Raw genomic sequence first — 21694 nt, forward strand, 5'->3', positions numbered from 1 at the left:
AAAGAATGAGATAACAGATACTGCCATAGTTTAAGGTTGAATAAATAAAGAAATTTGGAGGATATGTAAGAAAAAAAATAATGATATGACCCCTGGATTTATAATCTAAGATAGCAAGGAGGAGAAGTAACATGTTAGACTATATTTTCATGAGGTCTGTTCTCTCTGTCCTCCACCACTTATGCCAGTTTGGACCTCAAGTGCCAAGTTGCCTTAATTATAGACTCTTAGTTGATGGTAAATTATCATCGTTGGTCTACGCAGTGCTTCTCTTTCATTTTGTTTGTTTGTTTAGTCCCTTTATCTTTATATTCCTCTCCTGTTCTATTTCCTCCCTCCACTTATCTGGCAGCCATTCTAATGTATTTAAAGTGTATCTTTTTATTTATGTATTTTCCTACAAAATGTGTATTGTGTTATGTAATGCTTTTCTTTCTTTTTTTTATTAAGCACTATCTTTTAAAGAGCCATCCATGTTGCTATGTATAAATCTAGTCTGCTGCCTCTAACTGTTAAATAATTTTGCTATGATTATTGTAGTGGGTCATGCCTTGCTAACGTCTAGTGTGATTTCACTGCAGTATTTTGGTATTAAAACACAGTAGTCACTTAATTCACTTCCAAAACCAGATTTTATAATACATTTGCCCAGTTGGCTGCAGACAAATGAATTTTAAAATGACCCTTCCCAGGTGTTCTAGAACTCCTTCCCATGTTTAAAAGTTTGCTGGACCCTTTGTTTGTTTTTTAATGCAAACATTCTTGCTTCGAAATAAACCTGTCAAGATGGACCATGATTCAGAATCTCTCAGAAATTAAGCCTCGTGGTCTTTGCAATGATTGATTATACACTGGCTGATGGCTGTCCTGGAGTCATCTCTCTACAGTGAGACCTTCACCTTGAGTGATACACTTGACTAATAATAGCAGGGAAAATAAGAAGCCCCAGGACAAATATCTGCCTGTCTTGTTTGCTGTGTTTCTGGCTACACGTTTTGAGTAACTTTGAATCCATCACATGAATGGAGGTGATGCTGATCTTGTGACTCCTTTAGTGAAAACAGCTAAGTGACAGATTGGAAAGGGCTGTGTGTGCTTTGAAAAGCACAGCTTATAATCCTCATCAGAATAACCTTGTTGATAGTCTCAAATTGGCTCTACCTGTGTTCTCATCATGGAACTGAGCTGATTCCAGGAGTGTTGATGGTGGAGCCCTTAGGAGTTACAACTGCAAGGTACTCCCATGCTTTTGGAGGGTTCTATACGTAGTTTTGCCTGTGTGAAGATCACACAGGTTAAGGCAAAACATACCTTAAGCCATTCTACATACTATAAAGTCCTTCCCATTTTCTAAACATTTCCTTAATGTATTTCTCCAAGTGAATTTTTGATAAAATTTAAAAAAATTATTTCAACAGATAATTATTGACTTTTGTACAAGGCATAGTGGTAAGCACCCGAATTTAATGTGTTCCATTGGGATGCTTTAAAAAAAAAAAAAGAACGGGCAGGAATATATTATTTCCCTTGAGAAACTAGAATCAGTTTCTTTAATTTTGTATGTAAAGTGTAATAGTAAGCTCTGCTTCTACTGGAGATTTCGAGAGTTGTCCTTGTCATAGGACTGTGTCTCTGTCCACAGGAAAGGTGGATCTCACCAGTTTACTGTTGAATAATACTGTTCTGCTGAAGCCATTTGAATCTGCTCCTGCTCTGCCTGGTTCTTATTTGTTGTACCTTCATGTATGGAAACTTTAGAGGAACCACAATCTGGAGTGGTTTGACAATATGTGAAAAGAAATCTTTTGTTCCTGAGATAGAGGAATGGCAGTAATTGGGTTGAGTTGACTGCATAGATGTCTGAAAGGCAAGGAGAACATGGTTTTGCTCACTGGGCATTGAAAGTATGATTGTCTTACCAAATCGCTGTTCTCATCTCTAGAAAACAACACTTAACTGCTAAGCCTCTGATTCAGGTTTGCTTGTGAATATCATTTTTGTGGCCCTTATAAAATTAAACACAACCATTAATTGTCTTCTTAAATGTTTAAAAAAGAATTTTATGTTATTTTATAATCAATCAAAAGTGACTGCTGATCCTTTCTGATTTTTCTTCTAACTTTTCTAGTAATTAATCTCTGTAAAGGAGCTTGCTATATTATTTTATAATTGTATTTAAAGATCTTTACTATAAGAGTTATTTTTATTGTTTTAAAAACATAAAAGTATCTAAGCAGAGTAAAAAGTCAGAATCTCTTACTTGCTCTCTGTCCTCACTCCCCAGTGCTAACCATCATCTGCAGTTTGATTGTATACTTCCAGGTACCTTACATGCATATACAGCCATTTACAGATAAGATCATTTGTATGTGTTTGTATATGTACTGACTGGTCATCTAGAGGAATGCATTGGATGTAGAGTCTCTGGTCAGTTCTCCACCATTTTTTTCTTACAAATGAGCTTATTTTTTTAAAAGATTTGTTGAACAGACGATTTAAAACTGTATCTTCTGCCAGAAGCTGGGAGGTATTCTATGTCGCCATTGAGAGGGAATCCATGTTCTGTGGTAGTCCCAAGGAAGGATGACAAATTTACACCCGTGTGTCAGAGGAAGAGTCAATAAAAGTCACTGAGAGGTTAATCCTAAACTGAGTTCTGCAGAGACGTGAGAAAAAATTATCTCAGCATAAAAACAGCAGAATGTATAAAGGCAGGGAATAGTAAAGAATAGGGTTTTCACAGAACTGCTGATAATTGATCACACATGAGGGTGGAAAATGGCAAGTGATGAAATTGGAAGGATAGTGGTCACACTAATCAGGTAAGAAATGAAAATTAATGAAAGCAGAAATAACAAATGGTGACAGGTACAGGAGAAGGATATGGAATCCAGACTTAGCACGGGGGTAAGTGCTGTAGGATTTGGCATCTAATTGGGTGAAGAAGAGAGAGGAGACCACGGTGAATCCCAGTGATTTGACAAACTAGATGAAACGCAGCGCTCTTCGTAAAGTTGGGGGTGCACAGGGGGAGGAACAGCTTTGCACATGTTTAGTTTGAGTTGAGTGTGGGAGAAACGAAGAAGCCCAGAATTCAGCTGGAAGGTCTGTCTTGTAAATAGAGGTAGTTGAAGTCAGTGGTGTAGATGAAGTCATTCAATTAAAGTGTATAGAATAAGAAGAGAAGTAAGCAGTGCATTGAACCCAAAAAATAGCCAGTATTTGAGGGACTGACAAAGAAAGATGGTGGGCACTGGGAGGAGAAGTCAGGACGGGAAGGGGAAAGTTGTCATGGAAACCTGGAGGAGCAAGGCTGGCGGAGTTGGGAGCGGTCCAGTGTTGCAGAGATGAAAAGCTCCGTAGGGATGCAAGGATTTTACAGTTGACTGCTATTATATTTTAAAATTCAACTCTTTGCTCCTGGAAGCCATTCCTTCTAATGTGTACAGACCTTTTGTAAAAATCACAGAGGCAGACATGGTGGGTGTTAGAGGGCTTAGCTTTACCGTAGGAAGTCTCCATGAACCCTTGAGAAAATCTTTTTTACCATGTCGCACTACCTAGTTTATCTGTGAGGCTGAGGTAAGTAACAAACAATGCTCACAGCACATATACAGAACAAAATCCTTTTTTTTGTGAACAGCTTTTCATTGCAATATTAGCTAATTTTATTTTAGCACTTTTTAAAGTGCCCCTCATGCTACATGGGTTAACTCATTGAGTCCTCACAATAGTCCTATGAAATGAGCATTATAATATCACCATTTTACAGATGAAAAGACTGAGGTTTACTAACTTGCCCATGGTCACACTGCTGATATGGGGCTGAAGTGGGACTTTGCTCTCAGCCCTCATGGACACACAGCTCTGGTAAGGAAACTGCCCCCACTCTCTTCCCACTTTGATATCTTAGGTGTGCTGTAGACCTAGGGATAGTGACTTAATACTTTTGGCCTGCTAGAAAACATACACTAATCTCTCCTGGTTATGCCAAATTTATCTAGGTGCCAAGTTGTTGACAGACTGAATTAAAATTCTAAACAATATTCCAAAAAAAAAAAAAAAGCAGACATAACTAGGCAGAATAAGGATGTAAGAAGAGTTCAACGGGGAATATAACCAAACTTTGATACTTTAGACAGAAACAAGCAATTCTGTGCTGTAACAGATATATAATTCTAGTACAAGAGAAGTTCTCATTCTGTTATTTACAGTGAATGGAAATCCTGAAGATAAGGATTGGAAAGAGATACGGGAATCACCAAAAACTCTGATAATTTCAATGCGACTGAACAAAAGCAGCAGGGAAGAGAGAAGAAATAGAACGAAAGGCAGAGTGTCCATATTTGCAAAGGATAGAAATCATGGAACAGTCTCTTTGAGGCAAGCCTAAACTCAAACTTCTCTTTTTAATAAAAGAGAATGTGCTTAACAATAGTTTGCTGCTTTGCAGACTAGTGGGCATATTTAGCAAAACTGGGAGAAGTCTGTCTTCATGTTATTGTCAGAGATGTGTAAGAAGATAAGAAAACCATTGGGAGAACTTTTGTGAAAAAAAGAAATAAAGTGCTTTAGGATTACAGGGGGTAATTATACCAAGCCACTGCTATGGTCCTACTGACCTAATGGGGTGGAGAGGGGATAGAGAGAGAAGATTAGTAACATATCTGGGCATCCAGTAAAAATATCCCAGTGACTTCATCCAAACATTTGTGTAAACATCACCTCATCAGTCCCAGAGAGTTCTACAGGAAACAAATCTAAATGCTCCTCTGCTGTGCTAAACATAGCCAGTCAGCCGGCATATGTCTCGTCTGTAAATACCCTGTCTTACTTGGAAGTCTTTAGTTTAATATTTCCCTCTTAAATCAAGAGTTGCCGTGTTTGTGCTGTCTTTGTTCAGGATCTTTGCTTTAAGGACCTGCAGGTTTTCTATTCAGGAGTTTTTAAACAAAAATAAACAACCCACCCCATCTCTCATAAATTCTTTATGTAATAAGAAGATGTAGTAATTGCTGAAAGCTTGTCAGGTCAAGTTACTAAATATTGCCCTGAGTACTATGAACCAATGAAATACTTAGCTAATGGTTTTTTTTTTTTTTTGACATATGGCACCAGAAATTGTAAAGAGAATTTATTTGCCTTATGTAAGACATTTTTTCCCAATAACTCAATATAGGCAAAAAATTTAATCATGTTTCAGTAGAAAGTTTCCCAGTATGCTATTTAATGGGCTAAAGGTATGACAGCTAAGTAGCTGATGACATGAATAGCTGGACCTATATTGTAGATGTACGTTTTTGTCGAAATTCTAAACTCCTGTAGCCTAATTCCTTTAATCCCTTTAGGCATATCATCTTAATTTCCTCAATGATCTGGGCCAATAGACCATTTAAAGTTAAATATCCTGCTTCTTTCATTTTTTGATGCTTTCAATTTCTGTTATCATGTACAGCAAGTTCTTTGGAGCTTCTCAGTGGCTATCGGTACATATTGACAATAATCTTAACAGTTGGCTCTTTCCATAGATATTCAGCACTTAGGCACTGGCCAACCTTGGCATCTGATGAAGTTATTTCTGTGGGAGAGGTATTGTACAACACTGTCTGTCTGTTTGCGTGGTTTGCAATATGCTACAGTGAAGTTTAAAAGTGAAGGGGAACATGAGATGATGCCAAAGAGCCTGTGAGCCTGCAGCGCGGCCTTCTCGTTCTGCAGCAGTGGGGGGTGGTCCTGAAGCGAAATGAGGGCATTCTAATAAGACAGAGCAAGGACAGTAGTTCATGTGCTTTTATAATAAAATAAGCTTTTTAGTTCAGGTTTGGAACCTAATAAACAAGCAGGTCCATTCAATTCCTTTAGGGAAAAATAGGTGCAATTGTGCTTCCCTTTGTCCTTTGACAATGTTTAGATTTTCCCAATATTACAACTTAAATACATTCCAAATAAACCCAGTCTGGGTGTAAGGCAGGGCTAAGCGCTTGGCAGCCCAGCAGGCCTTCCCCTCACATGTGGATGCTCTCCTGCTGGAAGGATGAGGAGGAGAAAGGGAAGGACCATCATCTATTGACTGAAAGGTTTCTGATTTGTAAAATGTGGTGCTTTATGAAAGGACAGTAATACTTCTGATCATAAATTTTTCATGCAGGTAGTAATGCCCAGAGACTGGAAAGCATTGATAAAAACAAATAATTCCCATGACATACATTTGCATATTTATCTTATTGATTCCCTAGAATTTTGTGGAATGTTTTGGAAACCTTGCTATTAGGTTTCAACAAGGATTCTTACACTTCTCTAAGTAAGAAGGTCAGTTTTTAAGTACAGTAAGACAGGAAAAAAATGAGCATAACTGTAAAGAAGGTCAGTTACCCTCTGGCCACCTGGTTTTCTGCTGCCACCCACACTGCACACCCATGAGTGTCTGGAATCCGTGCTTCTCAAGGACTCCTGGAGGGCACCCTGCCTACCACCTCCTCCTCACACAGCGCGGCAGCTCCACCCTCCCCTCAGGGAGGTAAATGTGAGGACACAGACTAGAGCAGACAGTATGGGTTCAAATTCTAGGTGTGTGACCTTGGGCAAATCATTAAACTCCTCTGTGCCTCAATTTCCTCATCTGTTAAACAGAGATCATACTAGTACCTACTTAACAGGAGAAGAATGAGTTGATATATGCAAATAGCTTAGAATAGTGCCAGGTACGTAGCAAGTATCTGTAAGTATTAATAACAACATCGACAATTATTATTACTATACTCCATGTCATTTTTCCTCTCCCTCAACCCTGCCACCAAAACTTGCCTGTGTCCGTTCCCTCCCTAACCTTGCCTTTGGAGGTCATAAGTCTGTTAGTTCTAATGTATACGTCAGTTAGTGTTAATGATTTCATATGCCACTCGTCCAGGGAGATGACTGAGGGGGACCAGCCACACTGGCTGCCTCGCCCTTCCCCCGTCCACACCCAGCGTGCTCCTGCCTCTTCCCTGACCTCTCTGCCTTGAATCGTCTTCCTAAGATATTCACGTGACAAATTCCCTGGCTTATCAGGTCTCTCCTCGAATTTTGCCTCATCAGAGAGGACTTTGCTGACCCCTCATCTGAAATAGCAGCCCTCTCCCACCACCACCGTTCTTCTCTTGTCCCTTTTGTTCTGTTGGATTTTCCTTCGTGGCGCTTATGTCACCTGACACATTTTTAGTTGTCCACTAGTATATTGTCTGTCTCCCCCCCATTAGAATGTCAACCCCAAACAGCAACAGAGTTCTTTCATTCATTACTGTATCACTGATACTGAGATGACAGCCTGGTATGTAGTAGGCACCCAGTAAATATTGCCCCAATAAATGATTAAATCACTTGACCTATAGAAATACATCTTTAAAGGTAGATATTTTAGTTGACGTGGCATCTTAGACAAGTGGGGTTATCCTAGGGCCACTTAGTTCCTGTCACAAAGACTGTGACCTGTTTCACCTGTCAGGGCAGAGTCAGTCACCTCTGTGCTCTCACCACTTATATGTTCCTTTCTTATGTAAGCACACACCACCTTCTGTAGCACTATTTCTGCTCCCCTATGAGACCTCGGTAGTGTCAAGGACAGGGCACATGTCCTTTTGACCTTTGTGTTCCCTGAGTGGTTGCCACACATGTTTGTGAACCCACGTGTAAGGCTGGTGTGGTTCTAATTCTCATACAGCCAGGATGTTACAAATCAAGGAAATCAAATCGATGCTAGAATAACTTTTATATTTTTTTCACAGATGAAGATGGTCATGTGATTTGTTTGAATTCAGATGACGTTATATCTGAAGCCAAGAACCAAGAAGGGTTAAACTATATGGTACTTGCTACAGAATTTAGCCAAGGTGAAGCTAATTCTGAGGGTCCTGTAGACTCCAAAGAATCTGACTCTTGTGGTCTGAGGAAAGAAGAGAAGGAACCACATGCAGACAAAGATATCTGCCAAGAAAAACAAGTGGCTTACTGCCCTCCTGGCAAGCCTGAGGGCCTGAACTACGCCTGCCTCACTCACAGTGGATATGGAGACGGGTCTGATTAATAGCTCTGTTAGGGAAGCGCAGAGTTGAGACAAACACTCCTCCCATTAAGTAGTCACTGAAAGAAAACCTGGTAGAGTGACAGATGTGGTGGTGTGGTGGTCTATGGCTCCTAATGAACACCGGAAAGTGCCTGAATTCTAATCTTGGTTCCAAGAGCCATTTGGTTTTAGTGTGACAATCCCCACGCCAACTGTGTAACCTTCAGCAGAATTCTGGGGTGAACCTTTGAGCATTTGGAAAGCTTAGTAAGACTCACGATTCTGGAAGGGAAACTGCTTCTCCTTACCCCAAGGGCCCTTAGGCCATTGCCCACCCCCTTCAGTCTCGGCTGTAACAGAAACAGTTAGATGGTTAGAGACAAAGCAGGTTTGTTCTGAGACCTGAAGGAGGAGGGTAGAAGCCTGCTCAGGGGAATGACTGAACTACAGGCTATCCCCAAAGGGACAGAGGAAATGACCAAACAACTCTACCCACACAGAAGGAACCAGCACCTACGACACGAGAAGTCATTTGGAAAGAGATGACTACAATAAAAGATGGTCTTTCATGACTCCTCTAAAATATTTTGTATTTTGGAGGCTTGGAACAGTAGCTTCAATCATTGAAAATAGGACAATGAAGATCTCTGTGTCCTAAAGTTTAGCATTTCGTGATCTTTGGGTTGTACATAAATCGCTCTGTGATTTGTGTGCTATTACAGAAATTAGCTAATATAAAGATTGTTTTTGTTTGCCATATCTATTTTATATATAACATACTTAGGATTACACTTACTATCAAATTATCCTTAAAATTAAATATAAGTGATTGTATAATGTTAATTCAAGCTATGTGATTTTTAGCGACCATACAAAATAATAAATACCTGAATGAGAACTATTAAAAAACTTCTTCAGAGAAACACTCTGATTTAAAGCCAGTTTTTTGGTTTTTTGTTTTTGTTTTTGTTTTTGCAGTTACCTATTTAAATCTGAATGCCTCAAATGCTCTAACAGTAACACTAATAAAAATACTCTCTGTGTTATTTAGTTGCAGTGTACAGGATGTTCACGAGATACAAAGAACACTTTGATTATAACATTTGCTAAAAACTACTGTGGAAGAGGATCACTTATCCGTTTCCACCTTGGATCACTGAGTTCATTTTTAAATTTGCCCAGTGCCTGAGAAGCTGCCCAGATGATGGGCTGTACAATAAGGATGTAGATGCAGGGAGGTCTGTGGGTTGGTTCTGCTGTGAACAGCCCCCAAGTAAAGGTCCAGGATTTGTGGCCACTCAACTGCACCTTTTATTCTGCTAAACAAGGCAGAATATTTTCCCTCTAATCTTCTGACCTTCTAATGAGCATTGACTATTCTTTTCAATAGCCTAGCCTGTGACGCCCCTTCCCGTGTTGGGGATTTCCTCTACCTTTATCTTTGGAGAGTGCGAGCCAAGATCTCTTGCAGCTTTCCCAAGATCTCTTGCAGCAAGAAGGCAGGCACCCCTCAGACACACCCACCCCTCAGACACACCCACCACAGGCTACTAATTGAAGCGAAGAAAGCAAAGAAACAGAGACCAGGGGAGTCTTCCCTGGTGACAGTGGCAACTGAGGTTGGTCTGGCTCCATAGTATGCAGCGTCTGGGCCTGGAGCCTGGGCCTCTGGCAGCCGGGGTAGCCAGACTCGACTAGTTCTGCTGTCTGCTTCTAGCCAGGGCCCCTTGTTCCACAGCTGCCAGGTCGGGTTCTTAAGCCCTCTCAGGGATTCTGTGACTTACCTCCATATCCTTTTAATAAGTGCTTTTCTTTTAAATTAGCCAGAGTCAGTTTCTGTTTCTTGCAGCCAGGACTTTTGCTCTGCCAGTACCACGGACCTTTATTTTGGAATACACAAAGGGATCAGAAGTGTATAGGAGAATTGGATTTTCAGTACAATAACATTTGTACTACAATTGGGACAACAGAGAAATTTATAGAATATCTGAGGAGAACAACCTATAAAATATCATGTTTCAGCCAGGATATAAGTGCAAATTAGTAGTCTTTTAAAAATTCATAATAAATAATATTGGTAGAAATATTTAATGCAGCAAAAAATAGACAGTGGCTGAAATCCCATAGGTAAAGTTATAGATCAAAGTAGTTGATAAAATATAAATGACTAGTAATACTGAAAATTATGTAAGTTAATTCTGGAAAAATTAGATTTTGTAATCAAGACGGAAAAAGTTGGCCATGGCTAAAATTGGCACTTGTTAAAATGTGTTTTTCACTAAAAATTAACAGAAGAATGAAATCTTACTGATAAATTTTTTTCTCTGCAAATATGGCCTGGGGATATTAGACTTGGGAGAAATTGCTCCCAAAAGCATAAGTTATAATCGGTCTAAACAGAAAAAAGCAATGCAAAAACCAGTCAATAAATCTCACCTTCATTTTAAATTATTCAAGGAATATAAATAATCCATAAGAAAAATGTTTAAGTTGAAAGTGAAAAATACTGTTTATAATTTAACATTGTCAGTTCAACAAAGGTTTACCTAGATAAAAATAATATGTTGCTACAATTCTGATGAAAATGCTTTATTCAAAATGTCCTGGAGAAGAGCCTGTCCCTGGTCCCAGATATTCTCTGTGCTGCGAACCCATACTGGTTTTCCCTGCCTGTTGGAATGTTCTCACCTTTTCTTCCCTACTTATCTAAATCCCAGTCATCCTTTAGGATCAGCTCATATTCCAGTTTTTTGGAAAGGCTTGTCCCTAACTCCCTCCCCTCTCCCTTTGCAGAATTACTGTTGCCCTTCTTGCCTTTACATCTCATTTGCTGGCAACCACATATATTTCCATCCTGTTTCTATGTATTTTTGCCTACTCAAATAAACTGCAAGCTTTCCAAAGCCAGGGTGATGTCTTTTAACCCTTTGTACCTTCTTTAAGCCAAAGCAGGTGTTCATATTTAATGGATGAATTGGCTGATTTTCTCATCAACTTTTTTCAACACATTTCACATGTCTTCCATTTTAGCTCATGGAAAGGATGCCAGAAGATTGGTCTGTTGCCAAGGGGGACTTGAGAGGATTCTTTTGACCCTGACTTATCTCTTGAAACCTAGATATATTATAGAAGTTGGGGGACTGCTTTGAGGTTCAGCTCAGACTTAGGTGAGGCCTGAAATTCTGGAAGCCCTTGAAACGATGGTAAAGGGTGTTAAAGGAGGCAAAAATTTATTTTATTGTTATCATTTCTTCTCTTTCTTAAACCCAAATATATCCACAGAATGGGCTTATGGAGGTGGCCTTGACTTCTCTTTGACCTTCTCTCTTGGGTAAAGACCAGCCCATCCAATTTTGCTTTTTGCATTTGGTCAGGGATATGGGGTGCCCAAATCAGAAGACCTGTCCCAGTCCTTCCAGGCTTCTTTACAACCAGAAGAGGCAAGAGGCCCAAATATATGACCCAAACTATTATAAATATTTTCTTTTTTTAATGTTTTAATTTTTTTGTAAATATTTTAGACTATTTCCTTCCAGATTTGTTTTTATTCACCAATGTGAGGGTTTTTTTTTTTTTTCATGGCTGGAGTAGTTACTGTATCTCTCCTGGTTTTCTTTTTCCACTTAACATTATTGCAAATGCTTTCTCCCTTATCATTAAAAATTCTTTGTGAATGCTTCTAATGGCTGCATAAAATCCCTTTGGATGGATTTACTGTAGTTTACTGCTCCCTTATAGATTCATTCACTCATTCAATAAATAATTACTGAGTGTTTACTACACAGCAAGCATTTTTACAGGTACTAGGAATAGAACAATAAAGCCAAGTCTCTGCCTTGTTGGAGATTACATTCTAACATTCTAGATGGGCAAGAAGACATAAATAACCACCTCCCTCAAATATGATAATACATTAATAGGATAATACACCATGATCAAGTGGAGTTTATTCTAGGATGCAAGGATGGTTCAGATACCCACAAATGAGTCAATGTGTTATACTGTTTAACAAAATGAATAATAAAAATCATAATCATTTCAATAGATGCAAAAAAAGCATTTGACAAAATTCAACATCCATTTATGATAAAAATTCTCAGCAAAGTAGGTATAGAAGGAATGCACCTCAACACAATAAAGACCATATATGACAAGCCCACAGCTAACATCATACTCAGTGGTGAAAAGTTGAAAGCTTTTCCTCTAAGATCAGTAGCAAGACAAGCATGTCCACTTTCACAACTTTTATTCAACAGATTATTAGAAGTCCTACCCAGAGTAATTAGGCAAGAAAAAGAGATAAAAAGCATCCAAATTGAGAGGGAAAAAGTAAAACTGTCACTATTTGCAGATAACATGATATTATATACAAAAAACCCTAAAGAATCCATCAAAAAACTATTAGAACTTGAACAAATTCAGTAAAGTTGCAGGATACAAAATCAATACACAAAAATCTGTTGCCTTCCTTTACACTACCAATGAATTGTCAGAAAAAAATTAAGAAAATTATCCCTTCTTACAATTGCAACAAAAAGAATAAAATACCTCAGAATAAATCTAACCAAGGAGGTGAAAGACCTGTATTTTAAAAACTGTAAGACATTAATGAAAGAAATTAAAGAATACACAAATAAGTGAAAAGATATTCCATACTCATAGATTGGAAGAATTAAAATTGTTAAACTGTCCTTACTACCCAAAGCAATCTACAAACTCAATGGAATCCCTTTCAAAATTTCAATGGTATTTTTCACAGAAATAAATAATCCTAAAATTTGTATGGAACCACAAAAGAGCCTGAATAGCCAAAGTAATCTTGAGAAAGAAGAACAAAGTTAGAGATATCATGCTTCCTGATTTCAAACTATATTACAAAGATATAGTAATTAAAACAGTGGTGGTGTTGGCATAAAACAGACACATAGATCAATGGAACAGAATAGAGAGCCCAGAAATAAACCCACACATATATGGTCAATTAATTTATGACAAAGGAAGCAAGAATATACAATGGGGAAAGGACAGTCCCTTCAATAAATAGTGTTGGGAAAATTGGACAACCACATGCAAAAGAATAAAACTGGATTGATATCTTATACATAAACTCTCTTTAGTTAACAAAAGTTAATGCATAGTGGATTAAAAACTTGACTATAAGACATGAAACTGTTAAACTTCTAGAAGAAAACATAAGTGATAAGCTCCTTGACGAAGGTCTTGGCAATGATTTTTTTTTTTTTTGAGTCTGACACCAAAAATAAAAGCAACAAAAGCAAAAATAAACAAGAGGGACAACATCAAACTAAAAAGCTTCTTCACAGCCAAATCAAAAGGCAACCTATTGGATGTGAGAAAATAATTGCAAACCATATATCTGAAAAGGGGATAATATCCCAAGGATATAAAGAATTCATATAATTTGATAGCAAAAAAAAAAAAAAAAAAGGTGGGGGGAGGAAAAGAGGGGAGAGTGATAGTGGGGGTTAGATCATGCAGGCAATTGTATGCATTAGAAGGACCTTGGCTTTTTTCCCTGATAGGAAGTCACTGGAGGATTTTGAACATATGAGAGACACGATTTGACCTTGGTTTGAAAAGGGTTATTCCAGAAGCCATGGGAAGAAGAGACTGAGAGTAGGGTGGGACAGGGAGGTGGAAACAGGAAAATCAATTAGAAGGTTGTGATGATGATGATGGCTGGGCAGGGAAGGTGATGGAACAGCGGAGAGAGAGATGAAAGTGGTTGTTGGGCGATTCTTATGAAGGTGGTGCTGACGATTAGATACGGAGCACAACGAGAAGGGAAGATTAGCGTTTTTAACCTAAGCAGTAGGAAGAATGGAAGTTACAGCCTACTCAGATGGGAAAGCTGCAGGAGAGATGATTAATTTTGAGAGGCGAGGTGGCAATTAGAGGTTCAGTTTGTGATATTTAGTTTTAAGATGATTTGCAGCAATGTAAGGGGAGAGGCTGAATGTGCGGTTGGAGAGGGGGTTATGGAGGGGGGTTCAGACTGGAGAGTTGTCAGTATACAGATAAGGCTGAAACTAACCATGAGTCTGGTTCAGCTCGACCATGGGTGTGAATAAATAAGAGAGAAGGTCCAAGGACTGAAGCCAAATTCATTTCATGTTTAGACATTAGGGAGCTCATGAGAGACTAGCAGAGGCGACTGAGAAGGAGGGCTCAGAAAAGTAGCATGAAAGTCAAGAGTGCGTGGAATCCTGGAAGCCAAATGAACAAAGCATTTGAAGAAAAATGGAATTATGAACTGTGTCAAATATTATTGACAGGTTAGGGTAACCATATGTCCCAGTTTGCTTGGGATACTCCCAGTTTATGCCATTGTCCTGGTTTATTACCAGTGTCCCTTTTACACTTACAAGTGATCTTGTTCAGACCATAAATTTTACGGTTCCCTGTGGTGGATGCGGATAGAGGTGTGCTGTTGAGATCATCTTTCAAGAGCACCTGCTATGGGGAGCATGGCTAATTGACACCTCCAAGTGCTGTACCCTCACATTTACTGTGACATTCATGCCAGATCATGCTTCCAGTGGGCCAGTTCCAGCCAATGACCGAACACAGGGAGTATCAGGAATGGGCCACTCCTGCCTGATGTGGACGTTATTTGGCCACTTTGACCTGGGGAGTGACTCCCTATTAGTCTGGTTGAGGCTTTCCCAGAACTGTGCTGTCACCTCAGCCTATCCCTACCCAGTCCTTCCTTCTCTCTTAACAGGTGTCAGGCCAGCATTGCAATCTGAAGGCTCTTTTCACCTACATTCTCTCCCTCTCCCGTTATCTTCCCCAGGCATTTCTCCAAACAAATCATTTGCATGTCTGTTCCTCTTGGCATCTATCTCTTCGAGGCCCTTAACTAATCCAGATAGTACCAGGAGTGGCCTGAGAAAACAGATAGCAAGATGGGGTTTGGGGTCTGACTCACTCCTCACCCAAGTGGCTCAGAGGACCTCATCATAAGGGGTATGTGGGCACAGATAGTTCTGGGCACAAGGGGCAGCCTACATACTAAGGATGAGCCAGGAAAATGTCCCGTGGAGGGAAACACCTTTGCCAGTGATGATTCAGGGCTTTGAAAGACAGAGAGGTGATATAGCCCATGAGGACACTGTGGAACTGGCTGGCTGTTACTAAGTTGAACTGATGACCTGCAGAAGGATAATGAGAAATTAAGGGTATGTAGCAAATAAAGGCTAACTGTGAGAGCTAGAGGGGGCCTCTGACAGCTCAGATAGAGGACTTTATAAACTGTAGAGTAAGAGTAGACACAAATGAGGAGCAGCTCCAGAGAGGTCCAACTGCTCAGTCACGGTAGGTCTGTTGAGAAAACCTGCCACCCTGAAACGCTGGGTGGGGGCAACAGGATGGATGCCCGAGGAATTCAGCTCAGCAGACCCCTCTCATCCCTCACTGCTTGTCGAGTTGGCTCACACCTTTAATGTCAGAGTGAGCACTTTCTCTGTCCAGGAAGATACTCCCATGGCCTCTCCCCAGCAAGGCAACAGGTGCCCCCTTGGGATCTGCCCCCACCTCCTCTTGAGATGGCCAGGTTGATAACCAGCGTTCAATCCCAGCATAATCTGGCTTGGGATATGCTGTGTCTGATGAAGAAGGAAAGAGATTACATCTCAGAGCTCCAAGAATTAGCTAACATCTAATGGTGGAAGCCAGTGGAGTACTGCTGAGATTACATGCTGAGGGTACTTGAGCAAGAGGGTGGGATGGTAAGACTGGATATGCAAGAATTCATCCACTCACTGGGATATCCTGGAACGTGAGATTTTTAACATCTTGGAAAAGGCCCAAGAAGATGGGGCAAATTTTTGGCTAGGGTAGCCTTGGAAGCTTGGAGAAAGCAAGGGCCATGCTGAGATTCCCTGTCAGATGGGAGAGGATGGAATAAAAAGGCTGAGGGAAGTCAGACTGCTGGCTTGCACATATTGTGTGAGGCCAGAAGACCCACCAAAGGACACATCAAGGTCATCAGGAATAAGCTGATGAGAAGGGTGCCTCACTAAGCATCACTTAGAAGCTCAGTGATGAGCTCCTCTGCAGGCCAGAGCTGATGGGAGGAGGGGCCCACCTGCACTCTTCAAATGTGTGATAGGGATTGACATACTCGGTGGTTGGATCACTGGATCCTTGGCCTGGGGGGTAATATATATCATAGTGTGGAAGGCCAAGTGGAAACCTCTGGAACTGCTGCCCTCCCCTAGCCAAGACAGGAAGTCGAAAGTAAAATAGAATCTTAAGGAATTACAATGATTAGCGATGTTTGAAAGGTTGCAGGGTCCATGGTTCCTGCAACACCGCCTTTAAACTCACTAGAGCTCCTGCGGAAGCTGCAGGGATCCTAGGGGATGGGTGGCTGCAGCAAAGAGCGAGTTACAGTGAACAGGGGCCCCAGTGCAGCTGTGGTGCCAGGTGTAGCATCTTCGCTAGAACATAGTAATAAGACCTCAAGTGCACGGTATGTGTCTTGGCATCTGCTTTTCAGAGGTTCTTCACTGATGTATGACCCTATTAGTGAGACAAGTAAAAGGTTGCTGAGAACTGATCTTCAGGTTTATATGGAGCTAACTGATGGCCTTGACAAGTGTGTGTGTAGCGGAAGCTGAACTAGAGTGGGTGCAAGAGAAAATGGAAAAGGAAGTGGAGAGAGCAAGAAGATGATTCATTTAAGGCTCATTGCCATTTACAGGGAGCAGAGAAATGAGTTAGTAACTAAAAGGAGATGGGGTCAAAGAGGGTTGGTTTTTTTTAAAGACAGGAAATATTGTAGCCTGTTTCATATTAGTGGGAATGATCCAGTAGATGGGGAGGAATGATGTTGCAGGAAAAGCGTGGACAATTGTTGAAGTGATGTCCTTGCGCAGAAGACAGAGACTGAGGATCAGGATACAAGTGCAGGAAAAAGATACTGGACACTAATTGCTTCCTAAAAGTTTCAGAAGCTCTCCCCGCTCCTTTTAATAGAGGGTTTTCTTTACCAAAGCAGGCTTCCACAGTTTTTTTTTTTAACTTATACATTAAGCCTCATATCAACCTGTATTTTAAAATTTGTTTGCACATGATAAAATAGAAGAACTCAATGCAATAATGTGTGGGTTTTTTTCCATACTGGTTGGTGGTACCTGATTAGTATACTTAATATCGAGCTAAAGGGTAAAGAATGTAAGTCAAGAATGAATAGGATGATCTTTAGGATTACTACAACCTTTTAAATCCTGAACTTGTGTCAGAAGACATTATATAATAAATGCTAAATCAATGGCATAGACACTAGAAGGTAAGAGTTCCAGTACGGGTGAGACCACTCACTGTGTCTGGTGTGGAGACAAGGCTTCGTCCAACAGGCAGAACTTAAGTTAGACTTTGAAGAACAGATAGCATTTGGATGAACGGGTAGTCAGGGTGAAGGTTTTCTAACAGAATGGGAGGGAGGAATTTACAAGGAACCTTCTGTGGTGTATGAGGACAACATTGCTGACTGTGCTAACTTAAGAGGCACAGTCAACTACAATTGTGCTTAGGGACTCTGGTCATTTCTAGACTAGGTACTGCTGAGCTGAAATCATCTGACGGTGAGCTTGATGTCCTCCTGAGTGACAAGATAGCTCTAGCTTCACTCTGAACACCCAAATGGACATATGGGATGAGAAAGTGCAAGAACCAGATCAGGAAATGGACAACATGCAAAGCATTTTCTGTAATGTCACTTTTAGAACCTCTCTGTTTAGAGTAAGAAGGAGAATAAAGGGTGCGTAACTGAGTTCAAATTAGAAATTCCTCTAATAAAGGAAGTGACAAAATCAAATATGCACTCTAAAATAGCAGTAAAAATGTGGTCAGAAGCGTTTATGAACTGAAAAAAATATACTATTAAGCTGTATAACCTTGCTTTAATGTTTAATTCTTGACCTTGTTGCTGTTCTGTGACACAGGGAGTCAGTGGCACCTATACTTTCTACCTCATTCTCTTCAGACCCAAAGCCTAGACGAACCCGTAGTCTGGTACATTTTGTGGTAATAAAGCATTGTCTGTTTTTCTCTTTCAGTACATTTTATATCTCAAGCAAAAATGGGAGATGGCAGTATCCCAATGGTCAATTAAAAATTTTTTTCAGTCCTTAAACATCAAATAACCAAACATTCCAAACTTCAATGTAAGATGATGGGGCCAGTATTATTATTATTATTTTTTAATTTTAGTAAGTAGATCATTTGAAACTGCTAAGTATAAAATTTAAATAATTTTCCTTTTCCCCAATCCCAATTGAATAAAACTTCATCATGGTTTTGCCTCAGGATATACATCTGACATCTCCCTAGACTCTTTCCTTACTCCTTTCAAAAAGTACGAGCAAAGAATGTGTTTTTAGAAGAAGTCTTTGAACAAGGAAGAACAGATATCAAAAGCTCTGTTCTTTACTTTTCTTACCAAATCTGTCAGTCATTGCCCTCTGTCAGTTTCTGAGTGCGGAGGAGAAATTGCCTGAGGTAAAGATAGGATTCCACTCTCTACAAAGCAAGAGGGGATAATATCCATAACACAGAACCTTTAGGCAGTGCTTCCAGAGAGATCAAGAAACTTCGTTTAACAAGCAGGTACAGTGAAAAAAAGTAACATGATACTAGAGGAAAAAGTATCCAGTTGTTTTCTGAGATAGAATACACACTGGGTAAAATGTGCTAGAAGAAGGAAAAGAGAAATAGGATCGTACCTAGTAAAAATAAACAGTAATAACAGAAAGTAATTGTTTTGTTTTCCATCCCATTCCTTGAGAATGCCATTATTGGCACAGAGCGGGTAACATAGTTGCCGAAAACAAGGGCAAGTCTGTAGTAATGAGAATTAGCAGGAAAAGAAAGAAGCTCTGATGTTCCCATCGATTATAAGCCATCTTTTAAGCAACTGTGTTTAGAATTTTAAGATACTTGATTTGCTTTTCCTGAGTGAAAACTATTTTTATTTGAAGTATGGTAAAGAAGCTTCCAAATTATCAGGTGGAGTATTTTCCTAGTTGTAAATACACTTCTTCAGTAAATGCTGGTGAAAATTTCTAGGTGATGACCAGATCATGAGAGTCATGCAAATACTGATTAGGAATCAAAAAAATTTTAAGTCTTGAGTTGTGTTTTCTAAGTTTTAGTCTACCTTTTACCTAAATTTCTTATATGTACTGATAATTGTACGTTTATTAATTTATGCAGTTTTCATAGGAAAGGGAAATAATGATGACAGGATAGTTTGAGTAAAATCACGTTAGTGATTCTGAACTATTGGGAGACAAGCAGAACTCAAGCTTACTAGGAGATTCTAACAACAAAACAGAGGAATAGGAAATATGCTGCTGCTGCTTTTCCAGGTGGAAGAAATACATTTCGCAAGACAAAGGAAATTTGGATGTCATTTCTGTTTTAGAAACACTGAGTCCCATAGGAGTACATTGGTAAACTCATAGAAACACTGTAATTTGAGATAGACATGACACTATGTTGCAGAGGACTTTAGATTTTTCTTTTATCGGTTAAACTTGTGTTTTAAGGTGAAAAATTCCAAATAAGAGGGTAGTGTTTTACCAAAGAATTAATTACTCCAGTAAATTCACTGTATATTTCTCTAAAGAATGTGTGTTTCTCTAAAGATTAATTTTTCAGTAAAATCTTTCACTGTTTTCCCTCAAAGGAAATTTGTCTATTTTTCTTAAAGGGAGCTTGGATGAGAAGAATCACCTCTGCAGACTCTGCCCCTGGCCACACTGCCTGGAGGCAATGTTTCCCAGGGGTGGAGGTCAAGGCTGGAGACAACTGGGAGCACCTCTTGAAGGCCGCCTTGCCTTTTTAGGTTATGAGGGTCTCTCTGGGTTGAGGAGAACATGATGGACAGCTCCATGCCAGCTCCAGTTAGCACCCTCTAATTTATTAGCTTCTGCTTTCAGATTATGCGGTAACTTCACAAATATTTCAGCCACGGAAACAGCAGCTATCAAGTGTCTCTTCCCTGACCAGCCCTCTGGGGCTGGAGTGAAATACAAGGAAAGAGCAGTACAGTTGGTCTGTCAAGTGAGAATAATCATTTGTGTCTGTGCCTGTCTGAGGGACGGTGTTTCTGACTTCTCTTTAGGCCTGCGTTAGTGGTGTATGTGTGTGTGTGTGTGTGTGATACTTATAGATAAATAGATTCTGTTGTGTAGATACTGATTTGTATAATGAGTTTCATTTATTCATGGGAGATGAGGGAGTTTCATATATTCATGGGGAATACTGAGGAAATATGAAATTTACATTGTTTAACCCTGTTGTTTGTGTAAATGTCAAAACTTCAGTTATGGGCAAACAGCAACTGTAATAATGATATTGCCTTTAGGACATTTTCTCCTTAACTCCAGATTTCAGAAATATGCAACAAATACTGAATAATAATAAATCCTAAAAATCTTGCAAGGAAGAATGGAATACAGGGAGCAGACTTTCACAAGTACGATAAAATTGTGAATTATCTGCCTGTAAATTATCCAAAGACTGTTAGAGCAATTTTAGAAAGGAATCTATGGTTTTTGGTTTTGTTTATTTTTAAAATCTTTTCAAATATCCTTCCATTTTCCTTACATGCTTGGACACTTAGTGAATTATGTTTAAAAATGCAATTTATGGAAATCGTATTTATATGCAAAGCAGTCTGTCTGTTTTATTTTTCTAAATCTCTTCCAACTCTGAAGTAACAAATCACTAAGTGCTTAAAAAAAAGAGCTTCTCATTTATTTTGATAGACGGTGTGTGGGTGCCGGCACATAAACACAGAATTTGTGATTCCAAGCAAATGGGAGGTCAAAATGACCTTATGAGTTGCTTCCCCCAATTCGAAAGGGCACAGAGAATGCAGCACTTACCCAGAAAGAGTGGCAAGAGAAGCTTCCAGTTAGGGAGCCTGCGTTGCAACACCCACCACGCCTGCCCTCCCCCACATCCAGGCCTGAATCAATCTTAAGTTATTGCTAGGATTTGCCACGCATTGAAATAGAACTTCAAAGGGGAAATGAGACAGGATGGCAACTCCTATTAAAGTAAAGGAGTAGAACAGATAGAGTTCCCTGCAGTTGGGAGACTGAGTTCTCAGCCAAAGGGCAATCGGCAACAGGATTACTTGGTGGCAGAGAGCTGTCTCTCCCCTTTTCGTCACCTCTCCCTCAGCCGAGGCCAAGTGCAAAGGGAAAACCATGGGTGAGGAGGACACCAGTGCCAACCTGGATGATCAGAGGAGAATTTAATCTCTCAGACCCCCAACCAGGTATCATATATGTAAAAACATCATCTTTACCTTTTCTCCTGTCATCCCTCCTTCCCTTGAACATCCTTTTTTCAACTACTAGGGCCTTCTCTAATCTGCGTGGTTGCACAAATGTTAGCAAGACAAGCATGAGAGTTCATCTTTTACATGACTTGGTAGGCCTAAAAGAATGTCAAAAAAAAAGTCAGTTAGGGCTATGAATCCACCAAAGTTCCCTTTGAAACTCTTCTTACGCAGAACGAATGATTACAGTTCTAGGTGATCTTGCATTTCTCCTTTGGGAATGTACAACACGGAGGCAAGTGCTCTGCTCCGAGCGTCCCGTGTGCCGGGTC

At 39.8% G+C, this 21694-nt stretch overlaps 1 protein-coding gene across 2 annotated transcripts in view; it reads left to right on the forward strand.

Moving 5' to 3' along the window:
- Positions 1-8791, forward strand: part of ROS1 (ROS proto-oncogene 1, receptor tyrosine kinase) — a 106614-nt gene extending 97823 nt beyond the window's left edge. For both annotated transcript variants that reach the window (XM_064486745.1, XM_064486744.1), the window contains one exon: positions 7764-8791. In XM_064486745.1, coding sequence (XP_064342815.1) covers positions 7764-8062 — 299 coding nt within the window. In that variant the 3' untranslated portion in view covers positions 8063-8791. The remainder of the gene's footprint in view (positions 1-7763) is intronic.
- Positions 8792-21694: the final 12903 nt, after the last annotated feature.

Source organism: Camelus dromedarius, chromosome 6 (assembly GCF_036321535.1).
Source record: "Camelus dromedarius isolate mCamDro1 chromosome 6, mCamDro1.pat, whole genome shotgun sequence".
Taxonomy (NCBI): domain Eukaryota; kingdom Metazoa; phylum Chordata; class Mammalia; order Artiodactyla; family Camelidae; genus Camelus; species Camelus dromedarius.